This window comes from Camponotus vicinus, unplaced genomic scaffold (genome assembly GCF_025532165.1).
Source record: "Camponotus vicinus isolate PSW18456_S1 unplaced genomic scaffold, iyCamVici1.0 SCAF_3, whole genome shotgun sequence".
Taxonomy (NCBI): domain Eukaryota; kingdom Metazoa; phylum Arthropoda; class Insecta; order Hymenoptera; family Formicidae; genus Camponotus; species Camponotus vicinus.
The window spans coordinates 12,603,097-12,622,989 of record NW_028141967.1 but is presented as its reverse complement, the minus strand read 5'-3'; the positions used below and the strand labels follow the sequence as shown (position 1 = coordinate 12,622,989).

At 40.4% G+C, this 19,893-nt stretch overlaps 1 protein-coding gene across 1 annotated transcript; it reads left to right on the top strand.

Annotated features, from left to right (window-relative positions):
- The first annotated feature begins 8,279 nt into the window (after positions 1–8,279).
- On the top strand, positions 8,280–19,154 carry LOC145969069 (uncharacterized). The gene is made up of 3 exons (XM_083094929.1): positions 8,280–8,828; positions 8,901–9,120; positions 19,122–19,154. The coding sequence occupies exons 1-3, from the start codon at positions 8,425–8,427 to the stop codon at positions 19,152–19,154; spliced, it is 657 nt and encodes a 218-aa protein (XP_082951055.1). The 5' UTR covers positions 8,280–8,424.
- The last annotated feature ends 739 nt before the right edge of the window (positions 19,155–19,893 follow it).

Sequence of the window (19,893 nt, the reverse complement as noted above, 5' to 3'; positions counted from 1 at the left end):
AGACTACACGATCATCCTGCCGATGATCACGCTGAAAATATTCGATTGTTTAAAGAACAATTAAAGCCTAAAGTTAAAAGTGATTTCCGTGATATAAAAGATATATATGATGATGTAAGCAAAGAGTGAGTGTGCATAATATAAATCAATCAAATTTTTTATGCTTTAATATATGTTGTATTTAATAATATATGTTGTATTTAATATATGTTTTATTTAATTTAATATATGTTTTATTATTTTAATTTTTTTTTTTACTATAGAAACATAATATATTATTTGAGCTTGAACTGAAGAAGATAGGTTAGGTAATTCTTGATAAAAGGGTCGAGTTACCTGTATGCGACTTGACCAGCGACGCAATACAGTCGTTTGAAGTGAAAATATTATACGTACCGGGGGAGGTCCCTCAAAGTTCTCGTCCACATTCATTATTACTTTTCACAATCAAATTTCAGCTACTTCCACAGCTTCCAGCGATCTAAAGCAATGATGCCAGAATTAAGACGCGAGCAACATGCAACCGGAGTGGAGGGGATAACACAAGCGAACCACGTACATGACAGCAGCTGAAGCGCCGATTGGCGCCAAGCTTGAAAATGAGTGGTTCGAACTTCTACGCGGACGGTCATTTTACAGACGAATAAAATATTGCCAATTGTAATAGTTGCGCGCATCAACTCCCAAATGTTGCCAAAGTACCGTTGTAAATATTTGCCTCGAATATATATATATATATATATATATACACACTCATATAAATAAAATATAAATTTTATTATTAAAATTTTTATTAAAATTAATATTAAAAAAGGTAAAAAATAAGTGAAAAATCAATAAAATAACAAAAATGAATTTATTTTAAAAAATGTAGATTTTTAGATAATTTTAGTGAAAGAAATAGAAAAAATATTTTTTTTCATTAATAAATATTTTATATAATAAATATATACTATATATATATATATATATATATATATATATACAGGGTGAGCCATTTTAATTAACGCACGCAATTATTTCGGAAACAAAGCATTTTAGAGAAAAATGTTTCAGACAAAAGTTTTATGGTTTCGAGGGGGCCATAAGATGGTATGACCTTGAAGAGTTATTTGAAGGTCACATGAAGGTCACCTTCAATTTCTTAAATGGAACCTACTATTTGTCATTGCATATTCTTGTAGCTTATCTCGAGAGCTTTCCAAAACACTATAATTAAGTACCTTTTCCTTAAGTACTTTTTGAGTTATGAGGCTTGAAATAATTTCTTAATTTTACATAAACCGTAAAATATCTTGTAAAATATTCATTTTTCGATTATCTTATCTTAATACTTTTATGTACAAAATAATGAGAGGAATCAATTGGTGTAAAGAAAACACATAGTTGTTTTTAAGAAAAAATATGGAATTGTTAATTGCAAATTATATATTTTTTCTTCAAAACAACTATGTGTTTTCTTTACACCAGTTGATTCCTCTCATTATTTTGTACGTAAAAGTATTATGGTAAGAATCGAAAAATGAATATTTTACAAGATATTTTACGGTTTATGTAAAATTAAGAAATTATTTCAAGCCTCATAACTCAAAAAGTACTTAACGAAAAGGTACTTAATTATAGTGTTTTGGAAAGCTCTCGAGATAAGCTACAAGAATATGCAATGACAAATAGTAGGTTCCATTTAAGAAATTGAAGGTGACCTTCATGTGACCTTCAAATAACTCTTCAAGGTCAAACCAATGATACCATCTTATGGCCCCCTCGAAACCATAAAACTTTTGTCTGAAACATTTTTCTCTAAAATGCTTTGTTTCCGAAATAATTGCGTGCGTTAATTAAAATGGCTCACCCTGTATATGTAGCGCTTATGTTCAGGCGTATTCGTATTTCGTTCGTGGAAGGATTTGCAGCGGTTGTCGAGATTCCCGTGATTAATCGAGGCGGTGTAAGCAGAATAATTGGTTTATTATGTACACTATATACAGTTATTTTTGAATTATCTTTGGTGGCCCTTAAAAGGGCCGTTTTATATGCGGAGTTATAGCCGCTCTCTATGTTATGTGTGGCCAGGCTTTAGTTATTTTTAAGGACCCTAGAGAGTTGTTGTTGGCGTTTAGCTGGTCCGTTTGTGTGGCCGTGCTGTGACTGGGTGTTTCCCAATCAGAGTCGGATTGGGTGCTCTGCTCGACGGTGTGAACGGTGCCCACTTGTGTCCCCCTGTGGACACGGCTTAATGGGACCGTCTGTGTGGCCTGGTCTGTTCGTGAACAGACCAGGCCACACGGAACAACGGCGACGGTGGCAGCGGTGAGACTGCTACTGGAACGCTCCAAGGTCCAGTCGGCGAAGTATATCTCCGTATTCGCACGTCCCAGACTTCAAGCAGGTACCGTGGTGGACGAGTAAATCTCGGTGGTTCCAGGTCAATCTTCTCCAATTTCCAGGGCAGAAGTTGGAACGAGACCTTCCTCTCTCCTGCCGAGTGGTTTGTGCAGGGTGCCCTGGGCGCCTCTTTCCACGGTGATCTGACCGGCCCTGGTGATCGGGGCGTCGAGAGTGGCCGTGGAATTTGACTCCTCCGCCGTGAAATGGTGCGAGAGCGCAAAGCTCTACCACAATTAATTCCTGAGAAGGTATAATCTCCTCATGCAAAAAATAACAAGTCTTGGCTGTCGATATAGAGCGATGTTGCTCTGCTATTCTCAAGCCGCGACTCGGTGTTCCGTCGTCTCGCGCGGTCTTATATAGCGAGGCTGCCAAATTTCTCTTATGCGAAACGGTTTGCCCCTGCGGACATCTGTCGGCTCGCCTCGTACTGAATCGCCTTAGGGCTCGCATCGCCGTACGCGTAGCGCGTGTACGGCGTGCGGTTCAGTAGGCGCTGTATGTGTGGTGGATTGTAGCCGCCACATATATATATATATATATATATATATATAATAAATTTTATTATTTAATTATAATTGGTATATGTATATATGTATATTATGAAATAATTAATTATAATTAATTATTTATTATTAATCTTTAATATTAATGTATAATATTACAATTTTAAAATTAAAAAAAAGATTAATAATAATAATTAACAATTAAGAAGGATGAATATCATTATATATGAATTAAAATATCATATAATTGTATTAATATATAAAAATATATAATCATTAATAATTTATTAATCATTATAAATAAATAATTATTTATTTAATTTTAATTTAAATATTTAATTATATATAATATTAATGATATATATTAATAATTATTATTTAGATATAAATTTATTAATTTGTTGTTTAATGTTTAATTCGGCTGAAGCAGAGCTATGCAAGCGAATAATAATATGAAGCTGGGCTTCGATAATTTTAATATATGCACTTCGAGCCGATATCGACATCGAAATGATGTCGAATCGACGTCGTTGGAATAAGTCTTGTGTAAAATCTTCTTATGGGAAAGGATCACAAATATAGACGTCTAAGACGTTTAATAGATGTCCAATAGACGTTTATTAGACATCTTAGACGTCTAACAAACGTCTATCCGACTTGTCATTTCTCACTGGGAAGAAGGGCTAAAGAGATGTCAGAAACCAACCACACGAGTTCATAACACATTGATATGAGGCATTTGTCGATCTCAATTTCGACTCGACGCGTTCCAGATGCATCGACATCGAATCGACATCGAATCGACCTCTCATTTCTCACTGGGTAAATAATAATATAATTTATCTATTTCATATAAAATTTTACATAAAAATTTCATATATAAAAATTTTATTTATAATTTATACTTGCAAGTAGTAATACTATGAGGTTTCTAACCCAGGGGCTCCGAGGGGGGGTGAGGGGCGAGGGGAACCGGCGGGGGGGTGACGTCACGCGGGGGGGGGGGTGACGTCACGGGGGATGACATCACGCGGGGGGGGTGACATCATGCGGGGGATGATGACATCACGTGGGGGGGGATGATGACGTCACGCGGGTATGATGATGTCACGCGGGGATGATGACGTCACGTGCGGGGGATGATGACGTCACGTGCGGGGGATGATGTCGTCACGTGCGGGGGATGATGACGTCACGTGCGGGGAGTGACGTCACGCACGGGTAGGGGGGAGGTCCGCGGCGCGACCGATGGACGAGGGGGTCCGCGCGGGGAAGGGGGGGGATCCGCGGCGCGACCGATGGACGAGGGGGTCCGCGCGGGGAAGGGGGGGGATCCGCGGCGCGAGCGATGGACGAGGGGGTCCGCGCGGGAAGGGGGGATCCGCGGCGTGAGCGATGGACGAGGGGATCCGCGCGGGAAGGGGGGATCCGCGGCGTGAGCGATGGACGAGGGGATCCGCGCGGGAAGGGGGGATCCCCGGCGTGAGCGATGGACGAGGGGGTCCGCGCGGGTAGGGGGGATCCGCGGCGCGACCGGTGGACGAGGGGGTCCGCGCGGGAAGGGGGGATCCGCGGCGGGCCCGCGATGTGTCCACGTGTGAGAAGGACGGTGCACTGGTTTGAAAAGGATAGCGTAAAGTTTGTGAAGAGGACAGTGCGACAAGGATGGCATCAAGTGTGACAAGGACGACATCAACATACGACAAGGATGACGTCAACGTGGAACAAGGACGACGCATTGTAAGATGCTGCATAAGTGGGAGAAGGACGACGCAAAGGTAAGTGAGTGATAGCGATGAGCATATGAATGAGAGAGAACGATAATATCGCGAAGAGAACGCATACAAAAGAGAACGATAATAGTTAAGATAACGCGTGCGAGCGAGAACGAAGATATCGCGAGACTTACAACTAACGCGAGACTTACAACTAACGCGAGACTTATTGTTAGAACGATAGCGCGTACGAAAGAGAGAGAGAAAACGATAAATTCTTACAACTAGCGCAAGAGAGACGCAAAGGATGGGAGCGCAAGGAGAGGCGCGTAAATAAATACATTTCTTTTTTTTTTAAATTAAAATATAAAATTTATTTAAATGTGTGCATGTATTATACAATTTTGTGTGTGTGTGTGTGTGTGTATGTGTGCGCTTAATATATAATAATATATGATATAAAATTAAAAAAAATAATAATAATAATATAATAATAAAATAATAAGAATAATATATTTGGGGGGAGTGCGCCGGGCTAAGGAGGAGGCCGCTCCTAGAATGCTAAGGGGTCGATGTGCCGGGCTGAGTGGAGCCGCTCCTGGAACAGAAAAAGACATTTGAATAGTTTTTAATAATTTATTTTAGAACTTTTGATATATTATAAATTGAAAGTTACTTACAAATTATGTTTCTTGAAAGAAGAGTTCGTTACGCGTCGCCGAATTTTCGCTCTGAGTAGGCAGCATGTAATAAGGTTCCAGCAACTCCTCTCGTTGCTCTTCTATACTAGGAGGTTCAGATGGTAAAAAATGTATCTTCCATATTTCCATTCGGTCAGTATTATATACTATGATGGACATATTATCTACATCATATCCTTGTCTCTTGAGGGTACGGAACGTATGACAATATTCCTGGTAACAATCCTTGCAGTCTAGGACAGACCTTATCACCGTTACCTCCGTGCCGCAGTGACAGCACCTAAACGGTGTAAACGGTCCCTCGAAGAACCCGTGGAAATAATTATGTTTTAATGCATAATTTCGATAAAATCCGTACCGACAATCCTTGCAGTAGTGTCGGTTTCGACGTTGGTAGGATTCGGTCCAGAAACATTTTGCAATGTGTATTCTCGGGAGATCAGAGTAAAAGCGAGGATCGGACCTCGGTTTGTATGGTTTAGGAATACACATAATTTTGTTCACTTTTCTTCCTCACACACTCTCCACAACTTTGTGACAAGCACAGAACAACGAAAGAAATAATATTCTAATGTCGCAGGCTCCTCTTCATTATATATCTTTTAATATCTTTTGTCTCATTCCAACTAGAGCATCACGTCTCATCTACCTCAGCATTTCTCTACATCTTTAGCGGAGCGTGTTGAGAAAAGTATAACTATTCTTATTCGTATGGAAGGAAAGAATTAAAATCATAGATGGAATAAAAATAATTATTTATTGCACGCATCGTAAAGAATATCATTTACAGCACATGTTAATAATTCGCAATCGATTATTGATTCGCTGTTAAAGACGTCACTATCACGTATCGTTTTTACAGCATCGCATACAGTAGTAATATTGTTACGTCGTAAAACAGTTTCAAATCGTTTAAATTTTTCATTTACGAGATACGTATTCTCACATAACCAATTGTGCATATGATCGATACAATTTTCAAAATTAAATAAATGTAATAATGTCAGTGGTTTCATGTACAAAGAATTGTCACATAATGTGAGTTTTACAATTTTCGATTGATACATTTCAATCGATAAATCTCCAATCCTTAATGGGAGAGCAGTCGATTGTAGAAATTGTTCAATGTCTGCTTGCTTCTGCATCAACAAATTCCATGTTGAAAAAGGCAACACTATTTGATTACCTCGATTATCACCGAGAATCAGTTCCACGTACGACACAGCTCCAACGCTTATTCCAATGTCCAAATACTTGTACGACGTTGGGGTTAGAGCATATCTTCTTCCAAGTATGCGAGTCGCACGACGAGGCTGAATGCTATAAAAATATATAAATTAGATCAATATTTAAAAAATTAAATAATTAAATAATAAATAAAATTTTTAAACGATCGAAACTTACGTGTCACATTTTTGCTTCTTACACGGTGGAGTTTCACCGTTTCGAATCGGAACGTAAAAATTCATATCGATTTCTTCAGCGAACCTTTCACACGCGCGATTGATGCAATACTGATCGTATTAGAATTAATATCAATTCAAATAGTATCGCAAATTGCGATGTAGAGGGGATTATTGCTGACACGACATTTTAATTTCCTCTAAAATTTTGTCGCGCCGATGTACGGCTGCGATGACATCATCATCCCCAGAACAAAGATTTAGCTGAATTCGCTAAAATCGAGCGCCGATGTACGGCTGCTCCTGATGCAATCACGTCAGATTTTTCAAATGTACGTGACAAAACGTGAAATTTTCAAGGTTAAGATGCACATCGGAACAAAGATTAACCGTCAAGGTTAAAACGCACATCACCCCTAGACAAAGATTTAGCTGAATGTGCTAAAATCAAGCGCCGATGTACGGCTGCTCCTGATGCAATCACGTCAAATTTTTTCAAATGTACGTGACAAAACGCGAAATTATCAAGGTCAAATTGCAGACGCTACTCCGGGGAATTTTTTAAGATGAAATCATTCTAGAATGTTCGATGTCAGCTGAATGCGCTAAAATGGAGCGCCGATGTACGGCTGCTCCTGATGCAATCACGTCAGATTTTTTAAATGTACGTGACAAAACGTGAAATTTTCAAGGTTAAGATGCGCATCGGAACAAAGATTAACCGCCAAGGTTAAAACGCACATCACCCCTAGACAAAGATTTAGCTGAATGTGCTAAAATCAAGCGCCGATGTACGGCTGCTCCCGATGCAACCACATCAGATTTTTCAAATGTACGTGACAAAACGTGAAATTATCAAGGTTAAATTGCACACGCTATTCCGGGGAATTTTTTAAGATGAAATCATTCTAGAATGTTCGATGATATGCATGAGACAGTATATAAATCATGATCAAGAGGCACACCCCACCAGTATTTTTGCTAAAGTACATCCAGAACTATCATTGGGAAGCGCATTTCGCAAGTCTGATACAATATGGAGGAACAAAATTTGCGAGAGCAATCCACTTTGGTGAATTCATTGGAAGACTACATTGTGTGGGAACAACGATGTGATACGTATATCGAGTCGTTGGAAGAGCAAAGTCGCATCAAGCGACCGCGATTATCGATCGGATATCGACAATCGCTGATTGCTCGGATCGCGCGCCTCGAAGGGTTGAAAAATTCGGTACGTGGACGTTTCATACACGCGGGTGCCGGATGTAGTGCGCGTCAAAATAGACTTGCGTGGCGCGAGATTGATGCGGCGTTCGAGAGTCGTATATTGACTGGTGCAGTGATAAATTATAATCACATCGAACCGCGCCAATTTCTCGATGATGCCAAAGACATTGTGTTGGAACATGTGCAGGACGTTATGAAAAAACATTATAATGTGAAAGTGAGCACAATATTTAACGGTGAATTTGTGGCTGGGGATAAACGCGCCAATAAAAGTATAAACACGAAAAACTATGAACTCTTTCGCACATCCGATTTACGCGAGTGGTACGAACGGCGCGTTATCGAACCCACCCTAGCGTCTCTGGAAGAGTTTCAGGAACGCGACAGCGGGTGGGCTTTGTCGCGAATATTAAATTTAACTGTAAATATAAATAAGTATAATCCTTTGCGTGCGGGATGTCACATCAAATTACTGCGGAACATTATGATGAAAAGAGCGGTGATTAATGTACAATCAAAGGACAATGCATGTTTCGCGTGGGCAGTGGTCGCCGCACTATACCCCGCCGAAAGAAAGGCGGAACGGGAATCATCGTACCCGCATTACACGACAGTGCTGAATCTCCAGAACATTGAGTTTCCAGTGACTGTGAACCAAATAAAAAATTTTGAACTTGCCAATGACATTTCTATAAATGTGTACAGCATCGAAGACAAGAACAGCATTGTCCCGATGCGTCTTACGGAGCAGAAGCGGGATAAGCATATCAACTTGCTGTACATTGAAGACGACAACAGCGTCGGACATTTCACTTGGATTAAGAATTTATCCCGGCTCGTGAGCTCACAATTGAGCAAACACAAGAATCCAAAATATATCTGCGATCGGTAAGTTTAATTTGAATAATTATAAGTTATGTAGCAAATTGTATATAAATCTAAAAAATTTTTCTTTTACAGATGCCTGCATTATTTTAATTCGGACACCAAGTTGCAGTCGCATACGGTCGACTGTGGAAAGATGAATGATTGCGCTGTCCGATTGCCGAGCGATAAGGACAAGTGGTTATCGTTCAACAACTTTAATCGGAAGGAGCGGCTTCCATTTGTGGTCTACGCCGACCTGGAATGCGTTCTGGCCAAGACGGAAGAAGAGAAAAACGCATATCAACATCACCAAGTATTTAGTTTAACTTATTATGTACATTGTTCATACGACGAATCTTTATCGGCATATCATTCGCGTCGTAGCGCCGATTGTATAGCTTGGTTCGCCGAAGACCTCAAAAATTTAGCGTTACGTGTAAAAAATATTTTAAAGACAAATGTCCCCATGGTAAATTTAACACCCGAAGAGTGGGAGAAATTCCATAGCGCCACTCAATGTCATATATGCGAAAAACCGTTCGTGCAAGACGATACACGCGTTCGCGATCATTGCCATCTGACCGGGCGGTACAGAGGTCCAGCACACTCAAATTGCAATTTAAATTATAAAGAATCTTTTTGTATTCCAATAGTTTTTCATAATTTATCAGGTTATGATTCACACTTTATTATCGAGGAAATAGCCACATCGTTCGAAGGGAGAATCGAGTTACTTCCGATAACAAAAGAGAAATATATTTCATTCACAAAAGATGTTTGTATGGATGAAGAATCAAAAAATCATGTAAAATTACGTTTCATCGATTCATACAAATTTCTCGCATCGAGTCTCGACAAATTGGCATCGTTTTTGGATAAAGACAAACTCAAAATTTTAAAATCAGAATATCAAAATTTATCTATCGAACATTTCAATTTGTTAACGCGGAAAGGTGTATTTCCGTATGAATACATCGACTCGGTAGATAGGTTGCAAGATACGTGTTTACCACCGCGCGAATCGTTTTACAGTTCTTTGACCGGTGACACTGTATCCGAGAGCGATTACGCGCACGCCGAGAACATCTGGACGCGATTCTCCATTCGGACGCTAGGCGAATATAGCGACTTGTACCTTAAAATTGATGTCTTGTTATTAGCCGACATTTTCGAAAACTTTCGAGATAAATGTATCGAAAGTTACGGACTCGACCCCGCGTATTACTATATTCTCCCCGGATACACGTGGGACGCCATGTTGAAGCATACGAAAATTACGTTCGAGTTGCTTACTGACATCGACATGGTTATGTTCATCGAACGTGGTATACGCGGCGGTCTGAGTCAATGTTCGGGTAGATATGCTCGCGCTAATAACAAGTACATGGAGTCGTACGATCCATCGAAACCAGCATCGTACTTGATGTACTTGGATGTAAATAATTTGTACGGATGGGCAATGTGTCAACCGTTACCTTACGCCGATTTTCAATGGGTCGACGACGTGACCAATTTTGACGTATCATCCATCACGCTAGATTCGCCTACAGGCTATGTCCTCGAAGTGGACCTCGAGTATCCGCAACATCTTCACGATGCGCACACTGACCTACCGTTTTGCCCGACACGCGACAAACCACCTGGCAAGCGGGAATTCAAACTGCTTGCAACGTTATATGATAAGAAGCGTTACGTGATACACTGCCGCAACCTGCAGCAGTGTACGCGTCACGGTCTTCGCGTTACAAAAATACATCGAATTTTACAGTTTTCACAATCTCCCTGGCTTCGAAATTACATAGAATTAAATACACATTTTAGAACATTGGCTAAAAATGATTTCGAAAAAAATTTATATAAATTAATGAACAATGCGGTGTTTGGTAAAACGATGGAAAATGTACGCAATCGTGACGATGTTAAATTATTAACAAAGTGGGATGGTCGATATGGCACAGAGGCAATGATCGCGAAACCAAATTTCCACAGCAGAAGCGTTTTTTCAGAAAACTTAATCGCTGTGGAATTGCACAAACTCGAGGTGAAATTCTACAAACCGATTTACGTGGGTATGTGCATACTCGACATATCAAAGACATGTTTGTACGAGTTTCATCACGAGTATATGACGCCAATGTATCGCGACAAATGCCAGGTAATGTACACCGATACGGATAGTCTCATATATCACATTGAGTGCGCGGATGTGTATGAGAATATGAAGCGCAATATCATCAGATTCGACACGAGCGATTATGCGGTGGATAATGCGTACGGTATACCGCTTGTAAATAAAAAGGTACCGGGCCTGATGAAGGACGAAAACAACGGTACCATAATGACCGAATTCGTCGGGCTCAGAGCAAAGATGTACGCGTTACGAGTGAATGGAAAAAAGGACACGAAGAAAGTTAAAGGTGTCAAGAGTAACGTTGTTGCGAGAACGATAACGTTTGACGACTACACGCGGTGTTTGAAAGAAGAAATTGAAATGACGCGTCAGCAGTCGTGTATACGATCTAAACTGCACCAAGTATACACGATCTGCGAGACGAAAATTGCTCTGAGTCCGTACGACGATAAGCGGTATATCGTACCCGAAACCACCGATACGTTACCGTGGGGACATTATAGAATACCATTGTAAATAAATGTATATTTTATTTATTATTAATTGTATATTTTGTACATAACCATGTATATATTTTTATATTTAATACATTTTATATATTTTTATATTATTAAATATTTATATATTAAATTATTTATATAGTTTATATGTATATTATTTTAATAAATATTTATAATACACTATTTTTATGTATCCAAGAGTTGTATGATTTATCCATTCCCAACCATTTCACGTATACGTCATCACCCTTTTCCCGCAAAATTTTTTCCACGAGATAACGTCGGGATTAGCGACGCGTTGTAATTCGTATTCGTAGAATCCTCCAGCGACGGGATCTCCACGCGAATCTTGGAGTATGAATGTCGCGGGATTAGTTTTCTGCACCTCGACAATCTTAAAAACTTCGGTCGTCCAATTAGGTGTGAAACCTTTTTCAAAGATGATCTTGTATTTGCTTACGTGTACCGAATCGCCTACTTTAAATTTTGTCGGAGCCGCAATTTTTACATTGCTATACACCGTATTTAAAAGTTTGTCGGCGATCGCTGGAGTGACGTCGGCAGGTCTCATACCGATGGTGCGATGTTTTCGCGTATTGTACTCTGCAACGAGTCGAGATAGCTCGTCGATCCATTTGTAATTTCCGTTGAGCGTAAACATTTTCCACATATTGTTTATCAAAGTACGGTTGAATCGTTCCACGACCGAGGCTTTCATAATGGAATACGTCGAGTAATGATTAATGTTGTGTTTCTTCATGAGTTTCTGCACACTCGCGTTGTAAAATTCTTTTCCTCTGTCGGTTTGAAAATTTTTCGGACACCTTTTATCGTCTCCAATAATCTTTGCGATCGTTTCGGACATTTCGTTTCCGCTCTTACTCTTGAGCGGTACGGCCCACGCATACTTGCTCAACACATCGATAACTGTGAGTATGTATTTATGACCCTTGTTGAGTCGAGAATACGAACGCATGTCGACCACGTCCGCCTGCCACAGATCGTCGTATCCGCGTACAATGACGCGTCTTCGTGGAAAATTTCTTCTCGCCGGAGCATGTAGTTCCTCGACAAGTTGTCGCTTTTCGGAGGTGTTTATCTTCTTTCGCACGTTTGATCGAGGCATAATTAATATTGCGATATTAGTATGTCTCGTTTACTGTGTCGAGTCAGATGTTGCATATCTCAGCACATTCTTTATCTCGTCCATCATTATTCGTAGCGCCTGCACGTGTGTTTCAAGCGTGATAATTTTTTGCTCAATTTCTCCCTGTCGATCTCTCAAAAGTTTATCCACGTATCGTTTGTTGACGGCGTCAGTATCAGTTTCCGGTTGCGCTACACGTTGAATCTTGCGCGACCTTGCGTCAAAGCCGGTAGTAGTCTGGCAGAGAGCGTTATCGCGAACGTAATTTCTCAATAATCCATTCCATTGATAGTACAAATTATTCGACGTTCCGAGCGATAATCCAAATTTATTAATCGACATTTCGGTACCGAGAACTTTGACGGAATGACATGTATCGTTGACGCATAGTTTAATTTATAATAATGCCAGCCTCGCGAAGTTCTTCGATAATTGACAAGATTTCATTGTCGTGAGCATTGTTGCCGGCTCGACGCGAGGCGTCCAGCAATCGCAAACGATCTACCAATTCGTTGGGATCGTTCCAATGCACGTAATCGATCATGTTGTCGCTTAGCGTCATGGTGTGCGGCGCGTCTATACCTCTTCCCACCTTTCTATCGGGGAATAATGGTGCAATTATATATTTGTACTTGTATCCTTTGTTACTTTTAATAGGATTGTTAACTTTGTTGTCACGTTTATGCGCATTTGTTGCTTTTAATATACTTTGATATTTATACAAATCGTCTTGAGTGTATTTTTTATGATTGGGAAATTTTCTAAAAATCAAATCGTAGATACCTTCGGATCCCGTATATTTTATTCCATCGATAATTATATTATCTTCCATGTCCACATCGAAACGTTTATCACCGAGCATCATTCCTTCGCTGGTAAATTTAACACCGTAGACGTAATCCATACTCTTATTTTTATCAACACTCATGATAGCTCCTATATATTTTTGCGCTAGTGGACCAAAATGATCTCGGAACGTTTTCTGATCTTCGGACGTTTCTAATTCATGTCGGACCGATGTTACAAACGAATCGGGCGTGGTCTCATAAATTTCTTCGACGGACGGGGATGGTATTGTTTGACGCGGTTGTACTTTTATCGGAGTAGAAACAGTAGCCATATTAGAAAATTGTTTCCTTCGTTTCGATCGATTCGGTGTCAAATATATCGGCGAATCGTTTATCGGCATATTTATCCGTGCTCGCTTTATTCCTTGCTTCGACTCTTTTATTTTTTCCTCGTGCTTCTCTCCAAACGTTAAACTCAATGGTTCAATTTTCGCCGCATCAGATTCCACAGTATTTTCGATAAGCTGTTTTAAAGGTTCGGTAATTGGCTTAAATTGTCTTTCCAATGCAACGTCTTCCTCCATTTTACCAGTTTTCAAAGCGCGATATTTTTTGCGAATTGATTCGCTCATTTTTGCAATCTCTATCGCAATCTTTTCACGATCGCCGTTCATGATGCTTGATCGATGTGTCGATGACGACTGATCGCTTTACGGTATCGCGAAATCATTAAATCCTCTTCTATATCGTCCATTGATCAACGTGCTGTCTTTATCAATGACTACGAAGCCATATTTGCGTTGCCAACATTTCTGACACAATGCGCGGAAATCGTCGTAAGACATGTCGGTATTTACATGATCGTTGTATACATGTTTCAAGTTTGTGCCGTCTTGTTTAAATAAAATCAAAAGATTCGCATTGTCGCGTATAAGATGCTTAGGTATCTTGGCATACGTTTGACAAAGATAGAAACAGTCGACGCTCGAGTGTCGACCCATTGCAAAGTATTCTCTTATCGTATCTTGCTTGTCACATGCCACGTCATCAAAGATAAAGATGGAATTCGGAAGCGCCTCGCTCGGTGGAATGACATCACTGTTATTAGAGAATGTGAAATAACCAATTTCGTCTATAGGTGCTAATAAATTTTCCAAGTATCTATATTTCGGTTGTTGAAGCGATTTCGAGTATACGTACGCGTTCTCGAAACGTACACCGTACGGACTTCCTATCAAACTAATCAACACGTTTGTCTTACCGCAGTTTGAAGGGCCGCAAACGATACCGCGTATAGTAGTCGGTAGCATGTTTCCATGCTTGCGTACTTTTTTCTCCGATATTAGTCTATCGTCGAAATTTGATACTTTGATTATCCGCGCTTGTCGCACGAACCGTATGTTTTCTCTTTCGAATCAATTTTGCGAATGATCACGAGGGGGGGGGAGACCTATTTATAGAGGTGTCTCAACTCGAAACCGTTCAGTATCAAAATGTTTCTCCTTCTGTCGGATGAAAGAGACATTTTCCGGCTTACCGCCGAACAATTGCAGTATATCCCAAAGATTGTTTTACTACAAAATTTTGGTGATTACGTGGAACGATTGTGGGACAAGCTTCCAGAATATATAAAGGCTGATTCGGAGGTTCGACAATATCGTTCGTGCATGCGACATTACAATCAGCCGTGGCAGCGAACGCACATCGACGGTCCGCCACCGTTAATAAAAGATTGCTACGAATGTCAGCGAGAATCGTAAGAGGTAGCGGTCTCTTAAATCGTGCGATAAACGCGCTTCCCATCGAATTACATATTCCCGGTTATCAGTTTTGCGGCCCGGGAACTCGATTAGAGAAACGATTGGCTAGAGGCGATCGAGGCATCAATCCATTGGACGCCGCTTGTCGCGAGCACGACATTGCTTACTCACGAAGCAACGACCTCGGTCAACGACACGTCGCGGATCGCATACTAGCTGCAAGAGCGCGAGAACGCATTACCGCGAGGGATTCGACTCTTGGTGAAAGAGCAGCCGCTACGACTGTTTGGGCGGCAATGAAGGCAAAGACAAAACTCGGCATGGGGATGAAAAAGCCATCGACGACAAAGAGGAGGAAAAAACGAATACTTCCAGTAGCGAAACGCGGTGGTATTTTACCACTTTTACCGTTGTTGGGAGTTGTCGGTTCTTTGGCCGGCGGTGCGGCGGGAATCGCAAAGGCGGTAAACGATAGCAAGGCGGCGCAACTGGAAGAGTTGCAGCGTCACAATCGCGCTATGGAAGGTCGCGGACTTTATCTCGCTCCGTACAAGCGTGGACAGGGATTCTCAACAAAGTCTAAGAGAAAAAAAAAACGTCGAAAAAACATTAAAAATGCCTACGGGTGCGACAACTAACGTGCAATTGGAACAATTGGCGAAACGTATGCACATACCGTTCTTTAGAGGTGTTTTCATGCGCAATAATTTACCAATAAGCGGTGTACGACGAAACGAGAGCGGTATCGTCAATTTGGATGACGTTGATGGTCCCGGTACTCATTGGGTAGCGTACGCAAAGAGGGGAGATCGTGTCGTATATTTCGACAGTTTTGGAAACCTTCGACCACCCAAGGAACTTGTGCGATATTTCGGACGAGTGAAAATTGAATACAATTATGCATCTTATCAAAGTTACAATCAGAGTATCTGTGGACAGTTGTGTTTAAAATTTCTTCAAACAGTCGACGATCAATTTAAAGCCTGACAATCCATCGTCACGACTCAGTATTCGTTCGACATGTCACTGACACTTACGTTGACTGGCAGAAGCAGCGTTCTCGCTGTAAGCTATTTTCCCGCTATAGATTTGACTGATGCCGATTACGAGCTTGGATTAACGGATTTTGAAACTTATCATACGATTCCAAATGTAAATTTTTTGAATAATAAATTTTACTTTGGCAACGACGACAAAGAAATTACGATTCCCGAAGGATCGTACGAATTGCACGCTATAAATGACTATCTCAAACGTGCAATTTTGCAAGATGAACACCTTTCCAGAGATGTTGAAAACGATTATGATGAGGAATATCCAATAGCGCTTCGCGCCAATCATAGCACGCTAAAGAGCGAAATCAAATGTGCCTACAGAATAAACTTTACCAAACCCGACAATGTAGGATCCTTGCTTGGATTCTCATCGAATCGTATATTGCAACCTCGCGAGTGGTACGAATCGGATGAACCAGTTAATATTATAAACGTAAATATTATTCGTATAGAATGTAACGTGACTACTGGTGCGTACAGCAATGGCATGCGCGTACACACAATACATGAATTTTCACCGAGCGTACCACCAGGACATAAGATATCGGAAACGCCGGCACAGATCATTTACCTGCCGATCATTGTACGGAGCATTACGGATTTAACGATACGTATTGTGGATCAAAGAGGTCGATTGCTCGATTTTCGAGGAGAGGAAATTACCGTAAGATTGCATATACGGCGGCGACAAACATAGTATGCTCGTGCTGAACGAAACGGAGCACGCGAGAGACAATACTTTTACGAGGGACAATACTATTGCGATATCGGGTGACAATAATAAGATAGCCATTAAGAAGAAGCTGAGCGCGTTGAATCGTGAATTTTTAAAATCATTGGGATTCATCGTACGAAAAGAATGATTGATATTTTGAATATCGGAGGTGAGCCAGTCTTTGACGATCGCATCGTCAAGATTGAGACTCATACATACAATCCGTACGCCAATACGACGCTTGGATACAGCGACGAGATACGAATACCTATACAACATCAGGATTTGTACACGTTACCGTGCGAAAGCTTTCTTTACATCGAGGGAAGGTTTAATGTGCGTAAAGCGAATGACGAAATGAAGGTTGTATTGGGAAACAATTGCGTCGCATTCATGTTTGATGAGCTTCGATACGAACTCGACGGAGTAGAGATTGATCGCAACAGAAATGTTGGAATAACTTCGACGCTCAAAAATTATGTCTCTCTAACGCACCAGAAAAGTATAAACTTGAAGAACGCTGCGTGGGATTTGACGTACAATGGTGACAAAAATTATTTCAACTATTGCGTACCGCTCAACATGCTGCTAGGATTTTGCGAAGATTATAAACGCGTTGTGATTAACGCTCGTCACGAATTGATTTTGATACGTTCGCGCAACGATAATAATTGTCTATTCGGACACCCATCGTCGGAAGCAGAGATTGAATTACTCAAGATACAGTGGCGTATGCCTCATGTAATATTGAACGAGATTAATAAATTGTCGATGTTGCGAATGTTGGAAAGCGGACGATACTTGAACATGAGTTTCAGATCTTGGGATCTATACGAATTTCCTCTGCTGCATAGCACGACTAAGCATTCATGGACCGTGAAAGCCGCCTCCCAGCTAGAGAAACCACGGTACGTGATCTTTGCATTGCAAACTGGTAAAAAGAATTCAGTGCCACAAGATGTTACATTGTTCGATGACTGCAAATTGACCAACGTTAAACTCTATTTAAACTCGGAATTTTATCCCTATGATGATTTAAATTTAGATTTTGAAAAAAATAGATTCGCCGTTCTATTCAACATGTACTCTCGTTTTCGCAAATCTTATTACGGATGCGATAACAGCACCACGCTATTAACCATTTCAAAGTTTCTACATTGCGGTCCTCTCGCGGTCATTGATTGCTCGCGACAAAACGAGTCTGTCAAAACTGCTACCGTGGACGTGAGAATAGAGTTTGAATGCAGGGAAAATATACCGGCGAATACTACCGCCTATTGTCTCATCTTGCACGATCGGGTTGTCGAATATAATCCATTGACCAATGTAGTCCGCAAAATTACATAAGTCAGCAAATATCCCCTCCATTGCATATGAAAAAATATAAAAGATTGAGATGTTTGACGATCGACATCAGTCTGCGATCAGATCTTGTCATCATGGCTGTGCCAACGTTTGTGGATCTACAAGGATTTATCGTTGACAAAAATTTTGTCGTGAAGGAAGCTGCTGTTCTGAGAAAGGGATCCATACTTTCTCATTACATTTTTACATGGCACATGCTCACAAAATCTGAGAGATGTCAGGTTTTATGGCTGATGAAAAATCATCATGGATTATCGTGGAATGATGGACACGTTTCATATTGGAAATCGAAACGTTTAATTATGACGGCGGTGATGGGTGCAACGGGGGAGGATGATGATGCGTCACCTCTCGTGTACGTTAAAGGGCACGAAAAACGACAATGGTTAGCTGATGTACTGGACAATGATGCGAGAAACGATGTGATTATCGAAACTTTGGATGCAGACTATGAGGATGTAGCTTCTTTAAATAAGTTAGATATTAAGAATACTGTACGTTGTGAAAATCAAGTAAAAAATTGCGCTTTAGAAAATGTATTTAAGATTTATAATTGGTGGTTGAAACATCATGATAATGATTCGTCGAATCCATATTTATAATAAATTGATGATGCAATATATTTTTATCGTCTTTCTTATTCTCTCCTTTCTTTCCTCATCTCTATCTATGTACGTGTGCAGTATCGTGTTTCCGTACGTGACACAGCTGCCGCAGATATTGTATTTCGATACTACACTCGTCAAAAAAATTATCGCAACACGCAATTAATATTAAAATTTCACCTAAATTCAAATAAGCGTATCTCCGCGAAAAATTATCGCATTTGAAAAAATTTTTTTTTGTTTTAAAGGGTAAAGTCTCCACTTTAAGAAACTTTCGTTAAATTTTGATTTCATTCTCTCTCCCTCTCTTCATCCCTTTAAAAGTAAGGACGTGTTTTTTTTTTCAAAAAATTGCAAAGTTTGACGAACTCTACGGGGTGTACTAAATTTTTTTCGTCAATATCATCATAACTATCATAAAATATGGACTTTTCTTTACAAGTTTAAAAAAAAATTGAAGCCCGTGCGATTTTCTTTCGCGGAGTTACGGCGTATCAAAATTATCTATGCATTTTTGTGCAACCGCCAACATTTGTATTAACCGATGGGCACCACGGGGAGGTTGTTGATCGGATTTTGCCCATCATGTGTGTGTGTGTGTGTGTGTGTGTGTGTGTGTTGGAAAAGGGATGTATGTTGTATGTATTTAAAAATGTGTATTTCCGCCTTGTCTTCGGATGACCTCTTGCAGGCGCTCACGCATATTAATGCAAGCTCTAATTGTGGCCTGCGGAATTTCGAACCAAATTCGCTGTAGAGCTGCTTCCAATTGCTGGAGATTGGTTGGCTGCCTCTCCAAATCACGCAGCCTTCTTGCCATTATATCCCACAGATGTTCGATGGGATTTAAATCCGGGCTCATCGCTGGATGTGGTAACACCTCGATGTTGTTTTTTTCGAAGAAGTCAACTGTAATCCTGGCAGTGTGTGGGCGAGCATTATCTTGCATTAGAATGAAATTGCGCCCCATTTGACGACGCATCGGAATTATGTGAGGACGCAAAATTTCCTCCACATAGC